The sequence below is a fragment of the Xenopus tropicalis genome, chromosome 3 (assembly GCF_000004195.4).
Source record: "Xenopus tropicalis strain Nigerian chromosome 3, UCB_Xtro_10.0, whole genome shotgun sequence".
NCBI lineage: Eukaryota > Metazoa > Chordata > Amphibia > Anura > Pipidae > Xenopus > Xenopus tropicalis.
The window spans coordinates 149,063,137-149,084,560 of NC_030679.2; the positions used below are offsets into that span (position 1 = coordinate 149,063,137).

A 21,424-nucleotide genomic window follows, 5' to 3' on the forward strand; every position below is an offset into this window, starting at 1 on the left:
GATTTTGAGTGCTTTTCAGTACATTGTCAATATAATAGAATTAGTAATATGAGCTTGATTAATCTGCATCTATTCATGTTTCACAATGTGAGCTGCCATACTATCCTCTATGAGGCTATCCATTTAAATTGTGTCCAACCATGTGCCATGGTTACATCTTCTTCTTTTTCATCAATCATCGCCATCATCATCAGTCATAATCACCAATCATCATAATCATCATCATCATCAATCATCATCACAAATCATCATCATCACAAATCATCATCATCATCATCATCATCATCATCATCATCATCATCATCATCATCATCATCATCATCAATCATCATCACCAATCATCATCACCAATCATCATCACCAATCATCACAAATCATGATCATCACCATCATCATCATGATCATCAATCTGTAAGGTGCTCTGCCGGTCCGGCAGACGCGCTTCTGTTCTGGCTACCTTAGGTCACGCCGGCCAGCAGATGCGCTTCTGTTCTGGCTCGCACCTCCGGGTACGCGCGCACCTCGGGAGACATTGTGGCGTAGACGCCGTGACATGCACAGTTGCGCGCATTGAAGTTATTGATGCCATTTTGGTTTTGGGTTTTGTTACCTTTTTGCCCTCGCTTCCTTTTTGGCACATAAACTGCCTATGTAAACCCTTTCCCTCAGTCCCTCTTTGCCCAAGCTGGCTTCTGGTTATCAGTTCCTGCTCAAACCTGTTTTTTTATTGTCTCCTGGTTTTTGACTTCAGCCTGTCTCCTGTTTACGATTATTGCTGCCCGCCTTGACCTTTTGCCTGTTTCTGACTTGTCTGTACCTTGTATTTTGTATCTATTCTCTGGAGTTTGCAGGGCCCCAGCTAGGACAGCAGCAGAAAGTTCTGGGGCCCCAAAAGGGTGTCGGTGAAGACCGAAATTAGCTGGGTGTCTCTGCTTACAGAAGGAGTCAGATTCTCATCAGCGGTATCATTTATTGGCTCCTGCCTAACTAGTACATTACACAATCATCATGAGTCATCATCACAAATCATCCTCCTCATCATCAATCATCATGAGCAATCATCATCAATCATCATCAGTCATAATCACAAATCATTATCAGTCATCTTCATCAAAGTATAAAGCACCACCATATTCCACAGTGCTGTGCAATAGAATAATGTATATACATCAAACATACAAATTTCTTTTGATATTATGGCATCCCTAATGTATTATCTCATGAAACTAGTAACAAAGAATAAAATAACCTCCTCATTTTTATAATAATTACATTTATGTAAGAATTATTACATGACTGGCCTTTCTACTGATACATACTTTATCTCACAATGTAAGTCAATAAACATCAAATAAAAACTAAAGAAAACAGGACTCTAGAAATCTAATTATAAGCACTTTCGACGGGTGGTGCAAAAGTTACTGTGAAATATGTTTTTTCCTCTGGAAAAGAAGTATTTTTGGGTTGAAATGGTATGTTAGATGGGGATATAGACAAATTGTAGGGGATCTTTTTTTTCATAGGAAAGAGCAAGAGGCCTCTGTTTAGACTGAAAAAAAGGCATTCATATCATGTAATGGTCTTTCATTGTGAGGGTGGGAAGGTTCTGTTTTTTTCTCAAACGCATCTGATATGGCACTAATGAAATGTATGAAAACCAATACATTTTCATTATTTTTAAGGAGTTTACAGTTAGGGCTAGAATTATATGATTTTATATACACTTGGGGTGCCCCCATGTTTTATATGAATAAGGACCAACAAGAGTGAAGTCTGGGGGGGGGGTCAAAACATAATTATTACATGTGGTCTCTACAGTGATTGATTTACAAACATCAGTCTCAGAGCATCTTTTACAATTAGTAAATTAGTTGGTACATTTCCAAAGAGGACCTTCAGCTTTTTTAAAAATGTATTTGAAAATTCAAACAAAAACTCATTATGTGATATTATCATTGGCTCTGCTGATTCTAGCATTATATGTATGATAAGGTTATAGGAAGGTTTTTTTTTAAGTTTGAAATTGGCTTTACTCTATGGAGCTTATTATCCCAACCTCAGTAGGTCCCAGCAGATTTCTCCATAGACTTAGTGACTGGGTAAGCTGGTGCATCTAGTAAATAAAAGGAGACAAGTTTAACACTTCCCGGTCAGTAGCCGCTGCCATTCTGATAGGAGCAAATCAGGTCAGTACATTATTGGCAGATCCTATTTCTCTGGGAGATGTTTCATAGGAAGGAATGCCTGGGGCTGGACTTGCAGGAACGGCTGTTACAATGTAGAGCAGGTTGGTCTGATGCTTCTTATTTCTTGTGATTCCAACATATCGCTGCTTCTAATGAGCCCTTCCCTTCCATATTCAGCACATCCTTAGCTATTAAAAGGGGAAACTTTTGAATATCTGTAGTAATGAGTCAAGTCAACTGGACTTGTGTTTTTCTTGAAGACATTTCACCAGTCATCCAACTGGCTTTCTCAATTGAGAAAGAAAAAGGAGAAGAATGAGATTCTGAATTGAGAAAGCCGTTCGGCTTTCAAGTCCAGTTGAGTTGACTCATTACTACAGATATACCATGACCTGGATGAATGAGAACCTTCACAAACTTCTTGTTATTAGCATTCATCAAACTGACGTAGGTGTTTGATGAATTGGTTTCTTTAATATTTTCTATTAAAGATATTTATATATTTAACTATTTATTTTTAGTTTCTCAACCTTAAATTATGTATTTATCTGCAGCCAAAACACTCATGTTGCATTGATAAATTTCCCTGCTCTAATTGGCTGATTCCAGCAATGTTCTACTGACACACAGCATGGTTGGGTGGATGTAGTAAGAAAAATGTTACAGTACATCAAACAGCTCTAACATGTTCTGCCTTCCTGCCCCACATTGTTCCCTCTCCCCCCCAGTCTGCTAATTCCTACTCATTTTTTCCCCCTACTCACTGCCCCCACTTCCCACTGTTCTCAAGTTCCTCTCACTTGGATTAACTCTGAAGTTAATGTGGGGATCTTACAAGGCAGCTTCATGGGCTAATGTTTGGGTTGGGCTCAGTATGATCTTATAACCTGAGTCTGCACTAGATTTGATATTTAGTCTGAAAGTGCTAAGGAAAGAATCCACCCCTGAGCTTCAAAAATCTGATTGTTGTGCCTGTAATCTATAGTGAGCAATCTATAGAAGCCTCAGGATCTGTTTAAAGTTGAACCCTAGACTGTGTAATGGACTGCTGTTGCACTAAGCAACTAAGCCACCGGGCACTCTTTGTGCTGGTTCTGATTGGTTTACTTAATGTACTTTTGTATTTATTCTATCTGTTCCTTTCCTCTGCCCTCCTTGTTCTCTCTTTTGCTCATCATTCAATTAAGGACTTTTTTAACCCTGCCTCTGGCGATTGCTCATCAATTGGACATTAAGCCCCCTGGCTATGATCCTGCATTCTGGTTCCTATGCCTAGATCCTTGCTTTGTTCCTTGTTCCTGAGTCCCTTCCTGGTACTCTGCTCCCAACGCATTTCATCAGAATATTTTCTCCAAAGCTTGGATGTTCACCAGTAGCTACCAACAGTCTATCTTATATTGTGAGATCTTATCCCACAAATGGAAACATTGCCTAATTAGATCTTCCATTTAGCACTCAGGGCAGTTTTCCTAGAAAATAGTATGAACTTTTTTTGGTTTCTGTCTCCTGTTTCACTATTGTCATTAATGTGATATCAATCTTTTTAATATTTTTAGAATGTTCCTGCTATTTATTCAGACCTATTTGCCACTTTATTGGCTTATTTTTGTTCATTTGTCTTAGGGCTCTTTCTGGTAACTTCTCTGTTTTATTACTTGGTGCATAAACGAGGCATTTATGTATAAAATATATTTATAAAATGCAAAAATATACAGACATATTTTATATAACATACAATCTATTTCTTTAAACAATAAAACATTTCATTAAACGAATAATGCGACTTTGTGTATCATTCTAAAATTGTATAGTAATGTTCCATACTGTAGAAAATTGAACTTAATTGAATAGGCTGCAAACCTGCCGTTATGCTCATATAGTAACAATGATTTATTTGTGTTCTTTCTGGTTGCCCTTTCATTTAGTAGGTAATAAGAATTCCTTCATATTCCTCCCTCTCCCCAATTCAAATTGTTTTTTGTTGCACCTTGAAAGTCAGCCTTGATGGGGTTACCTTGAAGGCTATCCCTACAGTATAAGCTGCAGGTTTTGCTTGGATTTACACTCCGACAAACACATTGGATGAAGAAAGATCAGCAATAACAATACGAATATAACAGAAGCCTCACAAAGTAACAGTAGTTTTCAGTAGTTATCAGTCACCCTGGCAACCAGACCGCATGTATTCATGTATGTATAACATTTTTTATAAATGTTTAGTTACAGGCTGGAAAAATATCAGTAAAAGTAAGTTTAATCATTTCAAAACCATGATGATAAATAGCAAAGAGGAGCTTAAAAAATAGTAGGTCCATCGATAACCCTAATACAAGGCAGTGATCTCCAACCAGTGACTCAGGGGCAACATGTTGCTTATCCCCTTTGATGTTGCTCCCAGTGGCTTCAAAGTAGGTGCCATTTTTGAATTTATGGCCTGGGGGCAAGTTTTGGAAGCTCAGAAGTAGCTTGGAAGTAGAGCCTCCTACTTCTCCTCCTCCATGACATGGGGCTACCAAATAGCCAATCACAGCCATTATTTAGCATCCCCAAAGAACTTTTTTCATGCTTGTGTGGCTCCCCAACACTATTTATATCTGAGTGTGACTCATAAGTAAAAAAGGTTGGGGATCCCTGCTTTAAGGTAGTTTCAACTTCGCTTTGAACTGATGTATTCTGATATTAAAGAAGGAAAGTTACATTAACTGGGCTTGCCAAATGTTAGGCACCTCCCAGTGATTCCAATCACTTACCTGATACCATGGGCCAGTGCTCCTGTTAACAGAAAACCTCACGGGGCCAGGGTACCTGCAACCCAGTGTCTTTGTTGGCAGTTGGGTGAAAATGTTGACTTTCTTGCTAAGTTCGGCTTTTCACTCTACTACACATGTACAAGCAGCACAAAGAGAGAAAATGGAAGAGGATCGCTCCATCACAGATACCCCGGGTATTACGTAAGCAATTACAATCATTGGGGGGTACCTGACATTTTGGCAATGCATAATAAGTGTAAGGAATGCTGCCCACTAATACTAACACAACTCATTGTAGTTAATAGAATTATTCAAATGTTGATGACGTGTTTCAGAAGTATGTAATTGCTAGCAAATAATTATCAGAATTACTGTTAACTAGAGTTCTGATTGGTAAATAGAAAAACTCTATAAAAAGTTACTTTTTTCCCTCCCAGGCAATGCAAGTGAATAATCACTCAATGGTCACTGAGATTTTCCTTTTGGGATTTCAGCATCTGAGCAGTTTCAAGATTCTGATATTTTCTTTGATTCTTTTGATTCACATACTGACCTTATATGAGAATGCCCTTGTCATAGCATTGGTAACAGTCAGCCGAGGTCTTCAGTCTCCCATGTTCTTCTTTCTACGACAACTCTCCTTCTCTGATCTCCTGCAGTCTGTGGTTATTGTGCCCACCCTGCTCAGAACTGTAATGGATGAAGGAGCTAAAATACCCCTTATTGGCTGTATTGTACAGCTTTATTTCTTTAGTATCACTGAAGCTTTACAGTGTTTCCTTCTAACTGTGATGTCCTATGACAGATATCTGGCCATCTGCAATCCCCTGCGTTATTCTTCACTAATGAACCACAGAGTCTGTGTTAAACTAATTGCCATGGCATGGCTGCTTGCACTTAGCTTGACACCAATTACTTTGATTTATGTAGCTAAACAAGAGTTCTGCAACCAAAATACCATCAACCATTTCTTCTGTGATTACTTTCCTCTCCTGGAACTTTCCTGCTCAGACTCCTCCTTGGCACGGATATTGGCAATCACAGTATCTATCCCTGCAGTAGTTTTCCCCTTCATGCTCATCATTGGATCCTATATCTGTATTGCCCATGAAATCCTAAAGATAGTGTCCAGTATTGGGAGACAGAAAGCCTTCTCCACCTGCAGCTCCCACTTGGCCGTGGTCTCCATATTTTATGGGACTCTCATCATCATCATCATCATCATCATCAATCATCATCACCAATCATCATCATCATCATCATCATCATCATCATCATCATCATCATCATCATCATCATCATCATCATCATCAACCATCATCACCAATCATCATCAATCATCATCACAAATCATCATCAATCATCATCACCAATCATCATCATCATCATCAACCATCATCACCAATCATTATCATCATCATTAATCATCATCAGTCATCATCACAAATCATCATCATCATCAATCATCATCATCATCAATCATCATCAGTCATCATCACAAATCATCATCATCAGTCATCATCACAAATCATCATCATCATCATCTTCAATCATCAGTCATCATCACAAATCATCATCATCAATCATCAACACAAACCTGTATCAGTCATCACCCAATGTATTATCTCATGAAACTACTAACAAAGAATAAAATTACCTCCTCATTATTATAATAATTACATTTATGAAAGAATTATTACAGGACTGGCCTTTCTACTGATATATACTTGATTTCACAATGTAAGTCAATAAACATCAAATAAAAACTAAAGAAAACAGGACTCTAAGAAATCTAATTATAATCACTTTCATTTCTGCCAGGCAATTTCACCCCAACTTTGCTGTTTGTAACAACCCGCAATCCTAAAACCAAGGTACAGCTGTGAATAAGGCGCTGAATCCTACTTTCTGCCCAACATTCTGTTCAAATGTCGTAATCTGAAACGTCAAATGCTGGTGTTTAGTGGAGAGGCCGGTGGTGCAAAAGTTACTGTGAAATATGTTTTTTTTGCTCTGGAGAAGAAGCATTTTTGGGGTGAAATGGAATGTTAGATGGTGATATAAACAAATTGTAGGGGCTCTTTTTTTTCATAGGAAAGAGAAAGAGGCCTCTGTTTAGACTGAAGAAAGTCATTGTCATCTGAGGGGCAATATAATAGTCTTTCAGGGTGAGGGTGGGAAGGTTCTGTTTTTTTCTCAAACTCATCTGATATGGCACTAATGAAATGTATGAAAACCAATACATTTTTATTATTTTTAAGGGGCTAGAATTATATGATTTTATATACTCTTGGGGTGCCCCCATGTTTTATATGAATAAGGACCAACAAGAGTGAAGTCTTGGGGGGGTCAAAACATAATTATTACATGTGGTCTCTACATTGATTGATTTACTAACATCGGTCTCAGAGCATCTTTTACAATTAGTAAATTAGTTGGTACATTTCCAAGCAGGACCTTTATCATACAAATTAAAAGTGTCAAATATTCAAAAAAGTGTGAAAATTCAAACAAAACCTCAGTATATGATATTATCATTGGCTCTGCTGATTCTAGCATTATATGTATGATAAGGTTATAGGAAGGTTTATTTTGATTAACTTTGACATTGGCTTTACTCTATGGAGCTTATTATCCCAACCTCAGTAGGCCCCAGCAGATTTCTCCATAGACTTAGTGACTGGGTAAGCTGGTGCATCTAGTAAATAAAAGGAGACAAGTTTAACACTTCCCGGTCAGTAGCCGCTGCCATTCTGATAGGAGCAAATCAGGTCAGTACATTATTGGCAGATCCTATTTCTCTGGGAGATGTTTCATAGGAAGGAATGCCTGGGGCTGGACTTGCAGGAACGGCTGTTACAATGTAGAGCAGGTTGGTCTGATGCTTCTTATTTCTTGTGATTCCAACATATCGCTGCTTCTAATGAGCCCTTCCCTTCCATATTCAGCACATCCTTAGCTATTAAAAGGGGAAACTTTTGAATATCTGTAGTAATGAGTCAAGTCAACTGGACTTGTGTTTTTCTTGAAGACATTTCACCAGTCATCCAACTGGCTTTCTCAATTGAGAAAGGAAAAGGAGAAGAATGAGATTCTGAATTGAGAAAGCCGTTCGGCTTTCAAGTCCAGTTGAGTTGACTCGTTACTACAGATATACCATGACCTGGATGAATGGGAACCTTCACAAATTTCTTGTTATTAGCATTCATCAAACTGACGTAGGTGTTTGATGAATTGGTTTCATTAATATTTTCTATAAAAGATATTTATATATTTAACTATTTATTTTTAGTTTCTCAACCTTAAATTATGTATTTATCTGCAGCCAAAACACTCATGTTGCATTGATAAATTTCCCTGCTCTAATTGGCTGATTCCAGCAATGTTCTACTGACACACAGCATGGTTGGGTGGATGTAGTAAGAAAAATGTTACAGTACATCAAACAGCTCTAACATGTTCTGCCTTCCTGCCCCACATTGTTCCCTCTCCCCCCCAGTCTGCTAATTCCTACTCATTTTTTCCCCCTACTCACTGCCCCCACTTCCCACTGTTCTCAAGTTCCTCTCACTTGGATTAACTCTGAAGTTAATGTGGGGATCTTACAAGGCAGCTTCATGGGCTAATGTTTGGGTTGGGCTCAGTATGATCTTATAACCTGAGTCTGCACTAGATTTGATATTTAGTCTGAAAGTGCTAAGGCTAATGCCACACGATAAGCGCAGGCTAAGAATCCACCCCTGAGCTTCAAAAATCTGATTGTTGTGCCTGTAATCTATAGTGAGCAATCTATAGAAGCCTCAGGATCTGTTTAAAGTTGAACCCTAGACTGTGTAATGGACTGCTGTTGCACTAAGCAACTAAGCCACCGGGCACTCTTTGTGCTGGTTCTGATTGGTTTACTTAATGTACTTTTGTATTAATTCTATCTGTTCCTTTCCTCTGCCCACCTTGTTCTCTCCATGTGTTGCTCATCATTCAATTAAGGACTTTTTTAACCCTGCCTCTGGCGTTTGCTCATCAATTGGACATTAAGCCCCCTGGCTATGATCCTGCATTCTGGTTCCTATGCCTGGATCCTTGCTTTGTTCCTTGTTCCTGAGTCCCTTCCTGGTACTCTGCTCCCAACGCATTTCATCAGAACGTTTTCTCCAAAGCTTGGATGTTCACCAGTAGCTACCAACAGTCTATCTTATATTGTGAGATCTTATCCCACAAATGGAAACTTTGCCTAATTAGATCTGCCATTTAGCACTCAGGGCAGTTTTCCTAGAAAATAGTATGAACTTTTTTTGGTTTCTGTCTCCTGTTTCACTATTGTCATTAATGTGATATCAATCTTTTTAATATTTTTAGAATGTTCCTGCTATTTATTCAGACCTATGGGCCACTTTATTGGCTTATTTTTGTTCTTTTGTCTTAGGGCTCTTTCTGGTAACTTCTCTGGGGGATACCTAACATTTTGGCACCCCTGAGTGAAACTTTCCTTCTCCTTTAATCCAATAATAAGTGTAAGGAATTCTTCCCACTAATACTAACACAACTCATTATAGTTAATAGAATTATTCAAATGTTGATAAAATAATTACAGTGAGGAAGTAAAACAGTTTGACGGTTTGAGAAGTATTTAATTGCTAGCAAATAATTATTATAATTGCTATTAAGAGTTCTGATTGTTAAATAGTGAAACTTTATAAAAAGTTACTTTTTTCTCTCCCAGGCAATGCAAGTGAACAATCACACAATGGTCTCTGAGATTTTCCTTTTGGGATCTCAGCATCTCAGTCATTTCAAGATTCTTATATTTTCATTTATTCTTTTGCTTCACATATTGACCTTATATGAGAATACCCTTGTCGTAGCATTGGTTACAATCAGTCAAGGTCTTCAGTCTCCCATGTTCTTCTTTCTCCATCAACTCTCCTTCTCTGATCTCCTGGAGTCTGTGGTTATTGTGCCCACCCTGCTCAGTACTGTAATGAATGAAGGAGCTAAAATACCCCTTATTGGCTGTTTTGTACAACTTTATTTATTTGGTATCACTGAAGCTTTACAGTGTATCCTTCTAACTGTGATGTCCTATGACAGATATCTGGCCATCTGCAATCCCCTGCGTTATTCTTCACTAATGAGCCACAGAGTCTGTGTTAAACTAATTGCCATGTCATGGCTGCTTGCCCTTAGTTTGACACTGGTTACTGTGATTTCTGCAGCTACACAAAAGTTCTGCAACCAAAATACCATCAACCATTTCTTCTGTGATTACTTTCCTCTCCTGGAACTTTCCTGCTCAGACACCTCCTTGGCACGGATATTGACAATCACAGTATCTGTCCCTGTTATTCTTTTCCCCTTTTTGCTCATCATTGGATCCTATATCTGTATTCCCCATGAAATCCTAAAGATAGTGTCCAGTATTGGGAGACAAAAAGCCTTCTCCACCTGCAGCTCCCACTTGGCGGTGGTCTCCATATTTTATGGGACTCTCATTGTTACTTATGTGATTCCCAGAAGAAACCAGTCACAGACCATTAGTAAACTCCTTTCCCTTTTATACACTGTAGTGACTCCTTTTATTAACCCAATGATTTACAGCTTGAAAAGTACAGATATGAAAAATGCCCTTCAAAATATTATAAAGAATATTCTACCAAATGAAACATAGGATTTTGAGTATATTGTCAATAAAACATAATGGCATTTGTAATTATAATGTGCTTGATTAATATGCATATACTCTATGAGACTATCCATTTTAATTGTGTCCGTCACTCCAAGGTTCCTGTGTACCATGGTTACTTCTTCTTCTTCTTCTTCATCAATAATCATAATCATCAGTCATCAACCATCATCAAAGTATAGAGCACCACCATATTCCACAGACAAATTGTAGGGGATCTTTTTTTTTCCATACGAAAGAGGCCTCTGTTTAGACTGAAAAAGGCATTGTCATCTGTGGACCATGTAATGGTCTTTCAGGCCAAAGGTGGGAAGGTTCTGTTTTTTTTTCCTCAAACTCCCTCACATCTGGTATAGCAGTCTCCCCTCCAAGTACTAACCAGGGCCAAAAAAGGTGACTTGTTTGAAGAATTTTTAAATACTTTGGCAAAGTGTAAAAGTCCCGAGCAAGAATCAAAGAATCTAGCATTCACAGACACACTCCTTTCAAAGGACTGATTTGGGGTGGTGTGGCCACAGGTGATGTGGTTGAAAAAATTGAAATACTTTAGCAAAAGTAGAAGTCCGAAAAAGAAAAAATTTTGAGAAAGGCAAACTAAAGTAAAAAGGGCCATGACAAAATTCAAAGTGTTAAGAGTTCTGCTATTTGCAGTGGTCTCCCTTCCAAGTATTTAGTCAGGGCTAGTCCTGCTTAGCTTTCCAGATCAATGCAATGAAGATCAGGTTAATGTGGGCCACAGGTGACTTGCTTAAAACAATTTTAAACTACTTTGGCACAGTGTAAAAGTCAGGAGAAAGAATAAAAGTTGAGAAAGGTGGCAAGCTAAAGTCAAAAGGGCCATGACAAAATTCAAAGAGTTATGAGACCTATCATACACAGGCACACACCCTTCAAAGGACTGATTTGGAGTGTTGTGGCTGCAGGTGATTTGGTTGAAAAAAATTGAAATACTTTGGCAAATGTAAAAGTCCAGAGAAAGAATCAAAGTTGAGAAAAACAGCAAGCTAAAGCCAAAATGGCCATGACAAAATTGAAAGCGTTAAGAGACCTGATGTACGCAGCAGTCTCCCTTCCAAGTGTTAACCAGGGCCAGCCCTGCTTATCTTTCCAGATCAATCAAGATCAGGTTCATGTGGGCCAAAGATGAGTTGGTTGAAAAATGTTGAAATACTTTTGCAAAGTGTAAAAGTCTGGAGAAAGAATCAAAGATGGGAGAGGCGGCAAGCTAAAGTCAAATGGGCCATGACAAAATTCAAAGAGTTAAGAGACCTGCTGTACGCAGCGGTCTCCCTTCCAAATACTAACCAGGGAAAGCTCTGCTTAGTTTTCCAGATCAATCAAGATCAGTATCATTTGGGCCACAGGTGACTTGTTTAAAAAATTTAGAAATATTTAGGCAAAGTGCAAAAGTCCAGAGAAAGTATCAGAGTTGAGAAAGGCAGCAAGGGTCAAAGTCAAAAGGGTCATGACAAAATTCAAGGAGTTAAAAGACTAATCATACACAGGCAGACTCCCTTCAAAGGACTATATTTGGGTTGGTGTGGCTGCAGGTGATCTGGTTTCTAAAAATTGAAATACTTTGGCAAATGTAAAAGACCGGAGAAAGAATCAAAGTTGAGAAAGGAGGCAAGCTAAAGTCAAAAGGGCCATGAAAAAATTCGAAGAGTTAAGAGTAGTGCTGTACGTAGCAGTCTCCCTTCCAAATACTAACCAGGGCCAGCCCTACTTAGCTTTCCAGATCAATCAAGACAAGGTTCATGTGGGCCACAGGTGACTTGGTTGGTCAAAAGATTTGAAATACATTGGTAAATGTTAAAGATCGGAGAAAGAATCAAAGTTGAGAAAGGCGGCAAGCTAAAGCCAAAAGGGCCATGAAAAAACTAAAAGAGTTAAGCGTCCCACTGTATGCAGCGGTCACCCTTCCAAGTACTAACCAGGGCCAGCCCTGCTTAGCTTTCCAGATCAATAAAGATAAGGTTAATGTGGCCCACAGGTGATTTGGTTAAAACATTTTGCAATATTTTGGAAAAGTGTAAAAGTCCAGAGAAAGAATCAAAGGTAAGAAAGGCGGCAAGCTAAAGTCAAAAGAGCTATGACAAAATTGAAAGAGTTAAGAGACCAGCTATACGTTGCAGTCTCCCTTCCAATTACTAATCAGGGCTAGCCCTTCTTAGCTTTCCAGATCAATCAAAATGAGGTTCATTTGGGCCACAGGTGACTTGGTTAAAAAATTTTGAAAGATTTTGTAAAAGTGTAAAAGTCCAGAGAAAGAATCAAAAATGAGAAAGGGGGCCAGCGAAAGACAAAAGGGCCATGTCAAAGAGTCAAATTCAAAGAGTCCTTCTGTATGCAGCGCTCTCCCTTCCAAGAACTAACCAGGGCCAGATCTGCTTAACTTTCCAGATCAATTAAGATCAGATGCATTTGGACCACAGATAACTTGGTTGAAAATTTTTTTAAATACTTTGGCAAAGTGTAAAAGTCCGGAGAAAGAATCAAAGCTGAGAAAGGTGGTAAGCTAAAGTCAAAAGGGCCATGACAAATTTCATAGAGTTAAGAGACCTGCTGTACGCAGTTGTCTGCCTTCCAAGTACTAACCAGGGCCAGACCTGCTTAACTTTCCAGATCAAAAAAGATCAGGCTCATTTGGGCCTCAAGTGACTTGGTTTAAAATATAGAAATACTTTGGCAAAGTGTAAAAGTGCAAAGTGTAAAAGTCCAAAAAAGTTGAGAAAGGCGGCAAGCTAAAGCCAAAAGGGCCATGACAAAATTCCAAAAGTTAAGAGAACTAGCATACACAGGCACACTCCTTTCAAAGGACTGATTTGGGGTAATTTGGCTGCAGGTGATTTTGTTGAAAATTTTGAAAAACTTTGGCAAATGTAAAAGTCCGGAGAAAGAATCACATTTGAGAAAGGTGGCAAGCTAAAGTCAAATGGGCTATGACAAAATTTAAAGAGTTGAGAGACCTGGCATACACAGGCACACTCCCTTCAAAGGACTGATTTGGGGTGGCGTGGCCGCAGGTGAATTGGTTAAAAAAAATGAAATACTTTACAGTTAGGGCTAGAACTAGGGGTAGGTAGGAGAGGCATGTACCTAGGGTAGAATGATAGGGGGGCCTAGACATGTACCTCTTCTATCACTTTTATCACCCTAGTCTGGACCCTTATCACAGTACTTGTTTGTGAACAAATGAGTACACATAAACAAAAACACTTGAACAAAGACATTGGCAGTGGGGAGGTGGCTGGCTGGGTTGCCTAGGATGCCTGATCACCTTGGCCCAGCACTGGTCCCAACCAGGCAATTTTAAGCCTGAAAGCACTGTTGGCAGATGTTGGTCTGTATGATGATTACACAGAGAGCGCACAACACAGCAACTTGTGAGGCAGTTTTACTAGTGAATCACACAGGGATAACACACTCAGCTTCTGAGTGAAAGCTCAGACTCAGGCCCAGTGTGCTGAGATGGTGCTTATACACCAATATTGGTAGGGTAAATTATTTGCAAGCCCATGTTGGAAAAGTGGTCATTATTAAGAATACAGAAAAGGCATTGTGCTTAACCAGTTCTTTTCTTCTGTGTATACAGTAGAGGAGTCAGAGGGCCTCAGCTCCAACTACACAGTGGTTGGCACAGGATATGGTGCTTAAAGGGTTACACACGATAAATGTAAACAAGGCACCTGGGCCAGATGGAATACACCCTCGGGTACTGAGAGAGCTAGGGGCAGAATTGCAGTGGCCCTTGTTTCTGATATTCTCAGACTCTCTTTCATCAGGTATGGTACCTAGGGATTGGAAGAAGGCGAATGTCATTCCCATATTTATACAGGGAGTAAGATCTCAGCCTGGCAATTATAGGCCTGTAAGTTTGACATCCGTGGTGGGCAAGTTATTTGAAGGCTTGTTAAGGGATCACATTCAAAATTATGTAGTGGAGAATGGCATTATGAGCAGTAATCAGCATGGCTTTATGAAGGACAGGTCATGTCAGACCAATTTAATTGCTTTTTATGATGAGGTAAGTAAGAAGCTGGACAGTGGGGGGGCAGTAGATATAATCTATTTGGATTTTGCCAAAGCATTTGATACCGTTCCCCACAAACGACTGCTTTCTAAGCTAAGGTCTATTGGTCTTAGTGTGGTCGTTTGCACATGGATAGAAAACTGGCTACAGGATCGGGTACAGAGGGTGGTTGTTAATGGCACATTCTCTACTTGGAATAAGGTTCTCAGTGGGGTCCCTCAGGGTTCTGTACTGGGTCCACTTTTGTTTAATTTGTTCATAAATGACTTAGGGGAGGGTATTATGAGTAATGTATCAGTGTTTGCAGATGACACAAAACTCTGCAGACCAGTCAATTCTATCCAGGGTGTGACATCCCTGCAGCAGGATCTTGACCAACTGGCAATCTGGGCAGATGAGTGGCAGATGAGATTTAATGTGGATAAATGTAAGGTCATGCACCTGGGATGTAAAAATATGCAAGCCCTGTATACCCTTAATGGGACTGCACTAGGCAAATCCATAATGGAGAAGGAGCTTGGAGTCCTTGTAGATAATAAACTTGGCTGTAGCAAGCAATGCCAGGCAGCAGCTGCAAGGGCAAACAAGGTTTTGAGCTGTATGAAAAAGGGTATAGATTCACGGGAGGAGGGGGTTATTCTTCCCCTTTACAGAGCGCTGGTAAGGCCCCATCTAGAATATGCTGTTCAGTTTTGGTCTCCAGTGCTCAAACGGGACATTATTGAGTTAGAGAGGGTCCAGAGAAGGGCAACTAAGCTGGTAAAGGGTATGGAAAGTCTCAGTTATGAAGAAAGACTGGCCCAGTTGGGTCTGTTTACACTGGAGAAGAGGCGCTTAAGAGGTGACATGATAACTATGTATAAATATATAAGGGGATCATATAATAACCTCTCTAATGTTTTATTTACCAGTAGGTCCTTCCAACGGACACGAGGGCACCCACTCCGTTTAGAAGAAGGGAGGTTCCATTTAAATATTCGGAAAGGATTTTTTACAGTGAGAGCTGTGAGGTTCTGGAATTCCCTCCCCGAATCAGTCGTGCTGGCTGATACATTATATAACTTTATATAGGGGCTGGATGGATTCTTAGCAAGTGAGGGAATACAGGGGTATGGGACATACATGTAGCTCTCAGTACAAGTTGATCCAGGGACTGGTCCGATTGCCATCTTGGAGTCAGGAAGGAATTTTTTCCCCTCTGGGGCAAATTAGAGAGGCTTCAGATGGGGTTTTTTGCCTTCCTCTGGATCAACTAGTAGTTAGGCAGGTTATATATAGGCATTATGGTTGAACGTGATGGACGTATGTCTTTTTTCAACCCAACCAACTTACTATGAATGAGATGCTTACTTACTAAGAAGCCATTGTTTTCTCCACACTGACCTCTTTTTCTTCTTTATTACTAAATGAAGAATTATATCTACAGCAGCTCTTTGTATTGTGTCCATATACACTCCCATTTAAATATGCTAATAACAGTTATCCACAATGAAGTCTGACCAATCATTTGTACCCAATAATTGCACTGTAATGAGTGAGTTTACATCACATCTGCTTCCTGTTTCTTCTTCCCTTTGATAGCCATTGGTTAATATACTGAATGATCTTACAGCCAACATGACAAAAATATGACAAAAGTCTCCTCACCTATCATTTTCTATTGATAGAGGAATCATTTGCTAGAATGATTGGTAAGTCGATAAGATCATTCTCAGATAGACCAAGAAATCTGTCCATGTACAGCCAGCTTTAAATACCTTATGATGTATGTTTATACCACGTGTAGGCACTGTTGTGTACTCTAGTTAGTTGATTATTGGTTTAATAAAGAATTTTAAATACTGTTGTGCTGCCTCCATATTGTATATTTATAAGGACCAATAAGAGAGGGGGTTGAAATATATTATATGTGGTCTCTAATATAATTGATTTACTACTAATTGAGTTTTACTAATATCTATCTCAGAATATCTCTTACAATTAGTATATTAGTTGATACATTTCCAGGCAGAATCTTCAGCCTTTACTGAGTATTTCTAAAATACAAATTAAAAAAAGTGTCAAGTATTTGAGAATTGAAACAAAAACTCTAGTCTCTGATGATTCTAGCATTATATGTATGATAAAGTTATAGGAATGTTTATTTTTATTGACTCTGACATGGCTTTACTCTATGGAGCTTATTATCCAAACCTCAGTAGGTCCCAGCAGATTTCTCCATAGACTTAGTGACTGGGTAAGTGAATAAAAGGAGACAAGTTTAACACTTCCCGGTCAGTAGCCGCTGCCATTCTGATAGGAGCAAATCACATCAGTACATTATTGCCAGATCCTTTTTCTCTGGGAGATGTTTCATAGAAGGAATGCCTGGGGCTGGGCTTGCAGGAACGGCTGTTACAATGTAGAGCAGGTTGGTCTGATGCTTCTTCTTTCTTGTGATACCAACATATTGCTGCTTCTAATGTGCCCTTCCATTTCAAATGCAGTACATCCTTAGCTACTATATTTAAAAGGAGGACCATCTTATTTTAAATATCTGTAGTAATGAGTCAAATCAACTGGACTTTTTTCTGTGTTTTTCTAGAAGACATTTTGCCAGTCATCCAACTGGCTTTCGAAATTGAGAAAGAAAAATGAGAGGAATGAGATTCTGAATAGAGGAAGCCATATGGCTTTCAAGTCCAGTTGAGTTGACTCATTACTACAGAGATACCATGACCTGGATGAATGAGAACCTTCACAAACTTCTAGTTATTAGCATTCATCAAACCGACTAACAGTAACTGGCGATTGCTCATCGCTTGGTCATTAAGCCCCCTGGCTGTGATCTTGCCATGGTGCATTCTGGTTTCTGTGCCTGGATCCTTGCTTTGTTCCTTGTTTCTGACTCCCTTCGTGGTACTTTACTCCCAACATGTTTTATCAGGGGCAGAATGTTTTCTCCAAAGCATGTATGTTCACCAGTAGCTACCAGCAGGATATGCCATTGATCTTATATTGTGAGATGTTATCCCACAAATGGAAATGGTGCCTTATTAGATCTTCCATTTAGCACTCAGGGCAGTTTTACAAGAGAACAGTTTAAACTTTTTTTGGTTTCTGTCTCCTGTTTCACTATTGTCATTAATGTGATATCAATCTTTTTTTTTTAACTTTTATGTTTTATTACTTGGTGCATAAAAGAGGCATTTATGTATAATATATATAAACATCACTTTACATGCGCAGTTGGGGGAAAATGATGACTTCCTTGTTAAAGTTCGGCTTTTCACTCTACTACACATGTGCAAGCAGCACAAAGAGAGAAAATGGAAGAGGATTGATCACAGATTACCCGGGTATTAGGTAAAAGATTACAATCACTGGGGGGTACCTAACATTTTGGCACCCCTCGGTGATCGTAACTTTTCTTCTCCTATAATGCATAATAAGTGTAACACAACTTATTCATTACAGTTAATAGAATCATTCAAATGTTGATAAAAACATTACAATGAGGAAGATAAAAGTTTGACATGTTTCAGAAGTATATAATTGTTAGCAAATGATTATCAGAATTACTGTTAGCTAGAGTTCTGATTGGTAAATAGTAAAATGTTATAAAAAGTTACTTTTTTCTCTCCCAGGCAATGGAAGTGAATAATCACTCAACGGTCACTGAAATTTTCCTTTTGGGATTTCAGCATCTCAGCAATTTTAAGATCCTGGTGTTTATTGTGATTCTTTTGATTCACATACTGACCGTATATGAGAATGCCCTTGTCATAACATTGGTAACAGTCAGCCGAGGTCTTCAGTCTCCCATGTTCTTCTTTCTCCGACAACTCTCCTTCTCTGATCTCCTGCTGTCAGTTGTTATTGTGCCCACCCTGCTCAGAACTGTAATAAATGAAGGAGCTAAAATGTCCCTTATTGGCTGTTTCAAGCAATTTTATTTATTTGGTGCCACAGAAGCTTTACAGTGTCTCCTTCTAAGTGTGATGTCCTATGACAGATATCTGGCCATCTGCAATCCCCTGCGTTATTCTTCAATAATGAATCACAGGGTCTGTGTAAACTTATTTGTCATGTCATGGCTGCTTGCCCTTAGCTTGACACTGTCAACTTTGATTTCTGTAGCTGCAACCAAAATACCATCAACCATTTCTTCTGTGATTACTTTCCTCTCCTGGAACTTTCCTGCTCAGACACCTCCTTGGCACAGATATTGGCACTTACTGTGGCTGTGCCTGTTATTCTTTTTCCCTTCTTGCTCATTGTTGGATCCTATATCTGTATTGCCCATGAAATCCTAAAGATAGTGTCCAGTATTGGGAAACAAAAAGCCTTCTCCACCTGCAGCTCCCACTTGGCTGTGGTCTCCATATTTTATGGGACTCTCATTGTTACTTATGTGGTTCCCACAAGAAACCAGTCACAGACCATTAGCAAACATCTTTCCCTTTTATACACTGTAACGACTCCTTTTATTAACCCAACAATTTACAGCTTGAAAAGTGCAGACATGAAAAATGCCCTTCAAAATATTATAAAGAATATTTTACCAAATGAAAGATAGGATTTTGAGTGCTTTTGACAACATTGTCAATAAAACATAGTGGCATTAGTAATTATAATGAGCTTAATTAATCTGCATATATTCATGTTTCACAGTGAGAGCTGCCATACTATCCTCCATGAGACTATCAATTTTAATTGTGTCTGTCACCCCAAGGTTCCTGTGTACCATGGTTACTTCTTCTTCATCAATAAACACAATCATCAGTCATCAATCATCATCAATCATCCTTAACCATCATCAGCTATCATCACCAGTCATCATCATCAATCATCACCAATCATTATCATCATGAATTATCATCATCATCAATCATCATCAGTCATCCTCAGTCATCATCAGTCATCCTCAATCATCATCACCATCAATCATTACCAATCATCATCATCAATCATCATCAAAGTATAGAGCACCACCATATTTCACAGTGCTGTAAAATAGAAGAATGTATATACATCAGACATACAAATTACTTTTGATATTATGGCGTCCCTAATGTATTATCTCATAAAAATACTAAAAAATAATAAAATCACCTCCTCATTATTATAATAATTACACTTATGAAAGAATTATTACATGACTGGCCTTTCTACTGATACATTTTATATTCTACAATGTAAATACATCAATAAACATCAAATAAAAGCTAAAGACCTGGACAAAATCAACTAAATTTAAAAATAATTTAGATCATTAGAAGGGTAAGGATGAATGTAGAACATGGCAACACAATGAAAGGCAGTGCAACATTGGAGAAGAAGCATTTTTGGGGTGAAATGGTATGTTAGATGGTGATATAGACAAATTGTAGGGGATCTTTTTTTTCATAGGAAAGAGCAGGAGGCCTCTGTTTAGACTGAAGAAAGGCATTGTCATTTGAGGGGCAATGTAATAGTCTTTCAGGGTGAGGGTGGGAAGGTTCTGTTTTTTTCTCAAACTCCATCACATCTGGTATAGCGGTCTCCCTTCCAAGTACTAACCAGGACAAGCCATGCTTAGCTTTCCAGATCAATCAAGTTCAGTTTCATTTGGGCCGCATGTGATGCGGTAGAAGAATTTAGAAATACTTTGGCAAAGTGTAAAGAGAAAGAATCAAAGTTGAGAAAGGCGGAAAGTTTAGTCAAAAGGGCCATGACAAAATTCAAAGAGTTAAGAGACCTAGTAAACACAGGCACACTCCCTTCAAAGGACTGATTTGGGAAGGTCTGGCCGCAGGTGATTTGATTAAAAAAAAATTGAAATACTTTGGCAAATGTAAAAGTCCAGAGAAAGAATCAAAATTGAGAAAGGCGGCAAGCTAAAGTCCGGAGAAAGATTCAAAGCAGAGAAAGGCGGCAAGCTAAGTGAGTAATGAGTATTACTATACGCAGTGGTCTCCTTTCCAAGACCTAACCAAGATGAGCATTGCTTAGCTTTCGAGATCAATGAAGATGAGGTTCATATGGGCCAAAGGTAACTTGGTTGAAAAAGTTTGAAATACCTTGCAAAGTGTAAAAGTCTAGAGAAAGAATCAAAGATGAGAAAAGCGGCAAGCTAAAGTCAAAAGGGCCATGACAAAGAGTTAAGAGACCTGCTGTATGCAGCGGTCTCCCTTCCCTTACAGATCAATTTAGGTCAGGTTCATTTGGGCCACAGGTGACTTGGTTTAAAAGTTTAGAACCACCGTTGCAAAGTGTAAAAGTCCGGAGAAAGAATCAAAGTTGCCAAAGGTGGCAAGCTAAAGTCAAAAGGGCCATGACAAAATTCAAAGAGTTAAGAGACCTGCTGTATGCAGCGGTCTCCCTTCCAAGTAAATACCAGGGCCAGCCCTGCTTAGCTTTCCAGATCAATCAAAATCAGGTTCATTTGGGCTGTAAGTGACTTGGTGGAAACATTTTGAAACACTTTGGCAAAGTGTAAAAGTCCAAAGAAAGAATCAAAGTTGAGAAAGGTGGCAAGCTAAAGCCAAAAGGGCCATGACAAAATTCAAACAGTTAAGAGACCTGCTGTACGCAGTGGCCTCCCTTCCAAGTACAAACCAGGGCCAGCCCTGCTTAGCTTTCCAGATCAATCAAAATCAGTTTCACTTGGGCTGCAGGTGATTTGGTTGAAAGATTTAGAAATACTTTAGTCCAGAAAAAGATTCAAAGTTGAAAAAGGCGGCAAGCTAAAGTCAAAAGGGATATGACAAAATTGAAAGAGTTAAGAGTACTGCTAAACGTAGCAGTCTCCCTT

General features: G+C 39.0%; 1 protein-coding gene and 1 pseudogene across 1 annotated transcript; both read left to right on the forward strand.

Annotated features, from left to right (window-relative positions):
* Nucleotides 1-9,947: 9,947 nt before the first annotated feature.
* On the forward strand, nucleotides 9,948-10,601 carry LOC116409600 (olfactory receptor 1-like). The gene has a single exon (XM_031898330.1). The coding sequence runs from the start codon at nucleotides 10,011-10,013 to the stop codon at nucleotides 10,599-10,601; it is 591 nt and encodes a 196-aa protein (XP_031754190.1). The 5' UTR covers nucleotides 9,948-10,010.
* Nucleotides 10,602-18,278: 7,677 nt separating this feature from the next.
* LOC116409601 lies at nucleotides 18,279-19,207 on the forward strand (annotated as a pseudogene).
* Nucleotides 19,208-21,424: the final 2,217 nt, after the last annotated feature.

Excerpts from the sequence above, each read along its gene's own strand:
- LOC116409600 (XM_031898330.1), top strand. The coding sequence starts at position 10,011 with ATGTCCTATGACAGATATCTGGCCATCTGCAATCCCCTGCGTTATTCT.